Here is an 8,059-nt window from a genome sequence, read left to right as displayed (position 1 = left end):
CACGGGCCACCCCTCTCCCACCACCCCCAGCCCCACCCCCACCCCCCATCCCCAAAACAGCATTGTGCGGCCCAACACCTGCAGGGATTCCACGAGCTCCCTGTCGTGCATGTTGGCCTGGAACGCCGCTGGCATGTTGGCCTTGCGCTCGTACCACCGCACCTGCGACAAGAGAATACCGATTTGGTAAAGCGGGCCGCACATTGCGACATGCGCGCGCCTCGGCCGCTCGAGGCAGAGTGCCCACGGCCCGCGAGCGCGCTCGCCGCCGCGCCGCCCGGCGCGCGCATGTGAGGGGTGCGCGGGCGGCGGCAGGGGCGCGCACCTCGATACAGAGGCGGTCAGAGTCGGGGGCGCGGGGGTCCTCGAACGCGCGCACGATGCGCGCGACGTAGAGCGGCGACGCCTCATCCTCGGGCAGCAGGAAAACGTGCTCGCCCACAGTGTACCTTTTGGGGGGGGGGGACATTGGAAGGAAAGGCGTTTGCCCGTTTGCCCGTGTGTGTGCGTGTGTGTGTGTTTGTGTGTGTGTGTGTGTGTGTGTGTGTGCGCGCGCGCGTATGTGTGCGTGTCTGTGTGTGGGGGGTGCCGTCGGCAGGGCGGCAGGGCGGCAACGGCCATCACCAGGCGATGCGTGCAAGCGCGTGGACGTGACATGTCTGCTGGGCGGGGCGGCCGCTGCTGGGGCGTGGCAATGCCGGCGCCGCAGGGGTGTTGGTGCGTTGCTGCTGCACAGGTGGCGCCGTCCTGAGGGGCGCCCGCTGGTTTGAACGCCCCCATCGGCCAGCTGGTGGCGGCGCATCCTTACTTTGTGTTGCAAAATTGGAACGAGTCGAAGTAAATGCAGCCGTTGTCCTCTGGAGTGCCATTGCCGATCCAGTTGAAGGTCGGCTGCGCCGCTGGGGCCACGGGCGCGGCCATGGCGGGCAGCGAGCCCTGTTGTTGCACGCAAGCGTCCCTGTCGTGCGCGCAAGCGGGCGGGGGCGGCGCACGGCAAGGCCGCGCGGGTTGTGTGGTCCCGTGCAATTCAACTTGATGCATCCCGGAACACATCAACTACGGGCCTTGTGACGCTGTGCTGGACCAGCGACCAGGCACACCGACTCGAGTTCAACGCTCCAGCCCTCTTGGGCTCGCACCGTTTTCACAATTTATATGCGTGGAACTCGCGCATGATGCTTGGTCAGCAAACCACCAGAAGAACAGATCAGCCGGTAGATCCCTCGCGATCCCATCGCACGCGCTCACCTCAGCCGAGGTCCTGTTGTTGTGACGCAGTCCCGGCTAGCTCGCGTTCCCGGGATGCTCTGTTGCTGACCTCCCGGCACGCATCGCTGGCTCGTTTTTCCAAGACAAAAGCCGTGTGCTTCGCCAAATTAATTGCTAGCTTGATTACCAGGCGCCTTGAACCGCACAAGTAAATGGAGGCCGGCGTGCTTGTTTTTGCACCGCTGCTCGCGCTGCGAGGTGGGTGACTGGATTCCAGGCAGGGAGTGCCGGGGGCGCGATGGAGGGGCCAGCGCGTACACTTGAGAGTAAGAGGTTGCAGCTTCTTGCACCACTGGATTATTGTCTGCGGATACAGGCGCTGTCACAGCGCATTGAGTGGCAGGGTCAATGCCGTTTTGACTACCCGTGGATGATGGACCCACGCTGACGCAAGGCTTGGTGGAGCATAGTCGCACATTCTTGGAACACCTATGCCCCCCTCCCCTGCTCTAAACCTGCGTAGGTGCAGCTCCCGTCATCACACAGCGTGACAGCCTGGGCCACCTACACACAAAGGTGCATCGCACTGACGTGGCGGTGTTTCGCCTGCGAGCGATGTTGCGTGCTAGCTTGGCCCAGCGCATGTCCGGCGCGGCTATGCACTAAGCAAGCGGCTGTGGGGTTCCTCAACCTCTGCAAGCTGGCCTCAGCTGCCGGGACTTGGGAGAACTACGCGCACTCGGCCGCAGATGGCTGCCCCAACCTACCCCTCCTTGCCGTTCCCCCTAGACAGTGGCTAGGTTGCGCGCGCAGCCAGCATGCTTGGTGTAGATGCACCCTCACATCAAGTCGGTGGCAAAGATAAGGCATGAACGCCATAAGAGCTACGTGCAGGGCCAGTCTTTTCGTTTGGACCAATGGCAATCCTGCTTCTGCTACTGCAGCTCGCTCTGTCGCACCATGGTCAAAATAGGTCAGCGCTGTGCGCACAGCAGCGTCTTTGGCCTTGGAGTTATCAAGAGAGCATCCGTATTTTCTTCTAGTATGGCTTTTGGCAATTCAGCAGCGTCGGCCACTTTGAAACAGCACCGCCAACTTGGGTTGGGTGGCAGACGTCTGACGGATGGGCTCATCGCGCCTCTGGCTTCGCCCTGCACCCCACATGTACCACTTCATCGATCCCCCCAGCATTTACTTTCTTACCCATTTTTTTCATACATACGCGAACTTATAACCTCGCTCACCCCGGTTGCTCCACCGGCCTCTCTCATGGCTGCACTCGGCGTAGCCCGCGTCCAGCTCCTGGCGGGCCCCCGCGCCCCCCGCAGCAAACTCAGCACCAGGATATGCGCTGCGAAAGAGACGCGGTCTTTCCGCGAGGGCGACGAAGAGGCAGTGGTGACCAAGCCCACCACCACAGAGAACGCGCCCCTCTACGCTGACGAGGCCAAGGTTGCGGTAAGATACGCATTTTGTGTCAATTTCAGCCGTTGCGGGCGTCATTGGGGTCTTGCTGGGCCTTGCCACCCCTGTGGATACGCTCCATTCATGAAAGCCACTCACTCAATGCCTTGATCGCAGGCCGCTCGCAAGAAGGACAACATGTCGAAGGAGATGAAGGCGCGGCTCAGGAAGGAGTACGTGGGCTTTGGCGGCGCGGAGAACTCGGTGCGTGCGACCGCGCAAGAGCGCTTGCTTGTGGTTGCTGCACTTGTTTGTCGCGGCGCTCCTCTGCGCCGGCTGCCCTCCGCCCTGACTTGCATGTACAACAATCGTAAGCCTTTTGGCTTTTAAGACCATCAAGCAGCTCCCTGAGGCACTTAGAGAGGCAGGGCCAGGGGAGGCTTGTGCTCCCGCGATGAGTGCAGTGAGCGTCACTGCCACCCCAGCGCAGCCGCTGCCTGCCGCCTGACAGCCCGCCGTCCGCCGCCTATCCGCCGCTCTTGGCCGCAGGCCATGTCCAACAACTACTTCCTGTGGATTGCCATTATCATATCCGTGCTGGCAGTGATGAGCAAGATGATTGGCGCGATTTAAGCTGGCCAGAGCCGCCTGATTTGAGTTGTAGTTTGGCCAAACGAGAAATTCCCCGACCGGCGTCAAACCCACCCGCCGCGCTGTCCAGCCTGAGGCACCTGTTTTGCCATATCGCCTCTTGAGAAGCCGCAAACAGCGGGACGCGGCCCGTGCTTGAGCGCTTGCGGCGTGCGTCAGAGCCGCACCTTTTTGGAGAGCGAGGGAGAGCCCCCTAAATGCCCGCCGCTCTTCCACGGCACTGCCGGGCTTCCACCAGTTTTGCCACACCCCAATTTTGCCGCGGCCTCTCGTCGCCTGGGCCCACATCGAGCCAAAAATAAGTGAGCTGTAACAACTCCCTTGGCAGCTCATCAGTCGCATGCAACGCAGAGCCAGATGCTTAGTGACAGACGGAAAGCCACAGGCGCCCGATCGGGTGGCCATCAGGATACTGTGAACTTCACCCTGCCGGCGCCCCAGTGGCATGAGTCATTGCAGCGCGTGTGGCTTGCGCATGACACCGCCCTTCAGCTTGCTGCCAAGCAGGCGTGCCGGATCGCAGCAGTGATTGCGACTGCAGCCGCCCCTCTCCTTGGCTGCACGGCTGCTGCGTGCATGCCCCAACACCCTCGGCCGTCTCTCGTCCACCCCACAATCAACAGACGCCCCCTCATGCCTGCATGCCCAACTTAGAACAGTTCCGCACCGGCTCAGGCACGCAACGAAGCCGCTCCCTTGCCGCCGCCTGTGCCCGATCCGCGCCCGGCTGCTCACGCGCACGCGCACCCACCCCATTCCGCAACATTGGATTTTGCAGGGCTTCCTGCGTCCCGCCAGCCCCGTGGTGGCTGCCATGACGGTTTTGGAGGAGGACGAGGTCGAGGCGCTCGAACGCGCCGCCGCCGCCCCCGCGGCTTCCACCAGCGGCAGCGCGGCGCTCGAGCAGCAGCAGCAGCAGCAGCAGCACCGGGAGCAGCAGCAGCAGCAGCAGCAGGTGGCCGCTGGCGCCAGCAAGCGCGTCATCGACGAGGGGGAGCTGCTGACCAGCACCTTCGAACACCGCCTCTTCACCTTCGGCCCGATGGCGCTGATGGCAGCTTCCCTCGCGACCGCCGCGTCGCACGTCGGCTCCGGCGGCGACGCCCTCGCCGCGGCGGGCGCGGTGTTTGCCGCTTACGTGCTGTCCGACATTGGGACCGGGTTCTACCACTGGGGGGTCGACAACTACGGGGACAGCAAGACGCCGTTTTTCGGCTCCCAGATTGCCGCGTTCCAGGGGCACCACCAGAAGCCCTGGACCATCACTCAGCGCGAGTTCTGCAACAACGTGCACAAGGCGAGCGCCCCCTCTCGCCCCCCCTCTGCCCTGCTGCGGCCGCCGCTTGCTGCGGGGCCGCTCTGCCCGCGGGGCGGCGGCGACCTCGCGGGGCGCGGGCGCGCCGGACGCCCCTCTCAAGCGCGGCGGCGGGCGCCGCTTCTTGGCTGCCGGGGTATTCGCCAGCGTTACTCGAGGCAGCCCCGCCTGCGCTCGCGCCGCTACGTCGCAGCCATCATCACAGCCGGGCCCTCCTGGGTTCTCCTGATTGCACCTGCTCGCAGGTCTTCCAGCCGGCCACTGGCCCGGCCGCCCTGCTGCTGGCCGTCAGCCCCTTCCTACCCGTCGGCCCCGGCTTCTTCCTGCCATCCTTCATCTTCCTGGTGAGAACTGAAGCAGGGTGGAGGGTTTGGGGTTGACAGTGCAGGGCTTGTAGTGAGTCGCCCGCACGTGGCAGATGCGCAGCCGGGCGTGTAGCCTGCTACATCACGGGTTTTCACAGGGCTGTCTGCTGCAGGCTTGCACTCCCCTCACTGCTCCGCCCACATCCTCCCTCAACCCACGCGACCCCGGCCGTACCCCCACCCCCCAGGCCTGCATGTCGCAGCAGTTTCATGCGTGGAGCCACATGAAGAAGAGCGAGCTGCCCGGGGTGGTGGTGGCCCTGCAGGTGAGAGGGGGTGGTGTCGTCAAGCCTCTCCACCGGCGGCGCCGCCTCTGCTGCTCCGTGCAAGCTTGCTGTACCCTCATATTTGGTGTCCTCAACAGCTGGACAAATCGAAAAATCCTTGGAGTGACCACTGACGCTGCCGCCGCCTCTTGTCTCGTGCTCATGGCTGTGCCCACAGGATGCCGGCATTCTTATCGGCCGCCGCGCCCACGGCGCGCACCACAAGCCCAACTTTGACGGCAACTACTGCATCGTCAGCGGCTGGTGGAACGAGCCCCTGGACAACTCGGGCGTCTTCAGGTGCGGGTGTGGTGTGTGTGTGTGTGTGCGCGCGCGTGTGTGTGTGTGTGTGTGTGTGTGTGCGCGCGTGTGTGTGTTTCTGTGTGTTTGTGAGTTTGTGTGTGTGAGAGGGACAGAGAGAGAGTGATCGTTTTTCATGTGCGGTTGCCTGTGTGTAACCATGGGTGTGTGTTCATGTCTTGGGCCGTATGTCTGAGTGTGCGTGTGCGCGCGAGCGATGGAGCCAGACGGTGAACTTGTGCGTGCATGCTCGTGTTTGTCCAACCCTCCAGACGGCAACCACGGCTCCCTGCGCGCACTCCCTCTCCCTCTGGCAGCCCGCACTCGACACCCTCTGCGACCCACAGCACCTGACGCACCCCCTCCCTCAACCCAGCCGGCCGCGCCTCTATCACCCACCCACCCACGCACCACCACCGCGCCCCAGGTTCCTGGAGAAGGCCATCGCTGCGCGCACCGGCGTGGAGCCGCGCTGCTGGTACCCCCCGCAGGACGACTGGGAGGAGCAGGCGCAGCCGCAGGCCGCCCGGTGATTCACATGGGAGATCTGGGTTCTCAGGGTCTTGAGGTTCAGGGCCAACTAGGCCCGGGAACCCCAAAAACCTGGGAGGAGAGCGGGCGGCGCTTGGGCCACCCTGGAGCCTCCTCGCCGCGGAGCGGGGCCATCGAGAAGCTGCATGGCCGGGCGCGGCGCGACCTGGCGGCGGCAGCACGGGGTCGACGCGGCGGGGTTCGGGGGTGCGGGGGCGGCGGCGGCGGCGGGGATCGCGCCGCACGTGCCGCCCCGGCCGCGGCGCATACGCTGCGACCACCGTAGGGGGCTGGGTTGGATTGTCCAGTGGCGGTCACCGCGGCGGCCCTAGTGAATGGTGGTGTGGGCCGCCCTGAACCCGGGCCCCTTAAGGCCTGTTGGGCAGGTCCATTACGGCCGTGTGCAATTCGAATTTAGGCTGGGCGCAGTTTGAATTATGGCTGGTTGCAACTTTGTATGGGCACCTCCTGACCTTCCATTCTGCAGCCATCACTCGTTCCTTTACGTGGGCCCTCTCTCTGCCCAGTGCATGGGCCGCGCTCTCCTTTCAGAGCCTCTCTTGAGCTGTTGAGCCAGCTCTGCGCTGCCGAGCGCCTGCCGATATGATAAATCTGGCAATGGGCAGGCAGTTGTTCCCGGTCATGCAGAGAGTGAACCCCAGCTGCCCCGCCAGCTTGCGTGCGGCGGCCGCCTGGTTATGTGACAAGACAGAGCGAGTTCTGCCCTCCCGCGGCGCTCCCAAGTGATCCCTCTGCGCGGCGCCGGGGCATCTGTACCAAGTCTTTGCGGCGGCCTCACGCGGCGGCCCGATTGCTGGGCGCGCCGCTGCCCCGCCCTTCCGTCGTGATGCGAGCGCTGTGTTGGTGCGCCCCCTTACAGGCGCTTGTTTCGTGGCCCCCGACCCCTTCTCACGCCAACGCATTTGGCCTCGGTTTGGCAAACCCTGCTGGGCGGGTGTGCACGCTCGCAGACTGCGACAGAGCCAAACGCCGCTGCCGGGTGGCCCAGCGCCCTCCTCTACTGCCCTCTTGGGCCCCGGGGAGCGCGGGCCGCAGACGGCCCCCATGCCGCGCATTGCCGGCGGCGGGCCTGCGTCAACCCGCGCCCTGAGCGCCCTTGGCACACGCGCTGCGCCCGGCTCCTGCATAACCCTCGCCCTTGTGTGCTTGCGAGGCCGCAGCGGCCTCGGTGTGCCGACGGGGGCATATGCTTGGAAGGGTGCGTGCTCGAGGCTCGCATGCGTGCCACGTGCATGCGTGTGTGAGTGTGTGTGTGTGTGCACGCGTGTGTGTGCATGTGCGTGTGTGTTGTGACGACCACGCTCTGAAGCGAGCGGGGTCGGCCACGAGAGATGCGAGCCCAAGAGCGCCGCGCCATCGGCGCTCTGCAACAAAGCGTGCGCCGCCGCAGTCCTGCGGCGGCGCGGCCCCATGGGGGCCCGCGGCACCCCCACCTGCCGCCGTCACTGCGGGAGCGCGAGGCGGGGCGCGCGGGCCCCTGGGGTTCATAATATCTTGCAAGCGTCTAGTGATTCGTCTGCTGTCAGGACCCGCGGCGGGCCCCTCGCGCGCCTGTGCGCGTGCATCTGGTGGCGCTGTCATGCCGAGAGCCCGCCCGGCGGGCCGCAGATCGAGGGCATCACGAGTGCATGCTTTCCGATAGTTGCGAGCGCCGTGATGAGCCTTTGACTCCCCCTCCCTTTGCCACGCCTGCAAGCGGTTGGCAGCGCGCTGTGCTGGGCTGCGGTGTGTTGTGCCGCTGCGCACAAGGTGCTTGTGCTGTTGAGCAGAATCCAACAGGATGCTGCCCGGCAACCCTTTGACGCGACGACAACTCGGCTGTGTTTGAACGCCCCCCCTGCACTCTCTCCGACGCCGGTTTTGAGAGTAACGTTACAGACCGCAAAATTGGGCTGTCGCAATAAGTTGGCGCGTCAGGTGGTTGCTGGGGCAGAGCAGCGGGAGGAGGAAGGGCCTGGGGCCCCAGCAGATCATGCCAGGAGGGCAGGGGGACAGAG

General features: G+C 64.8%; 2 protein-coding genes across 2 annotated transcripts; both read left to right on the top strand.

Annotated features, from left to right (window-relative positions):
* Nucleotides 1–2,478: 2,478 nt before the first annotated feature.
* Nucleotides 2,479–3,246, top strand: MNEG_11577 (low CO2 inducible protein; the record flags this gene model as incomplete). Its single annotated transcript, XM_014039952.1, has 3 exons — nt 2,479–2,667; nt 2,791–2,877; nt 3,163–3,246. The coding sequence occupies 3 exons, from the start codon at nt 2,479–2,481 to the stop codon at nt 3,244–3,246; spliced, it is 360 nt and encodes a 119-aa protein (XP_013895406.1).
* An 832-nt stretch (nt 3,247–4,078) lies between these two features.
* On the top strand, nt 4,079–6,043 carry MNEG_11576 (hypothetical protein; the record flags this gene model as incomplete). The annotated part of the gene is made up of 5 exons (XM_014039951.1): nt 4,079–4,552; nt 4,825–4,923; nt 5,133–5,210; nt 5,389–5,510; nt 5,938–6,043. The coding sequence occupies 5 exons, from the start codon at nt 4,079–4,081 to the stop codon at nt 6,041–6,043; spliced, it is 879 nt and encodes a 292-aa protein (XP_013895405.1).
* Between the last annotated feature and the right edge of the window lie 2,016 nt (nt 6,044–8,059).

The sequence above is a fragment of the Monoraphidium neglectum genome (genome assembly GCF_000611645.1).
Source record: "Monoraphidium neglectum strain SAG 48.87 unplaced genomic scaffold scaffold02809, whole genome shotgun sequence".
In the NCBI taxonomy this organism is placed as follows: Eukaryota; Viridiplantae; Chlorophyta; class Chlorophyceae; order Sphaeropleales; family Selenastraceae; genus Monoraphidium; species Monoraphidium neglectum.
This window is presented reverse-complemented; position numbering and strand designations above follow the sequence as displayed.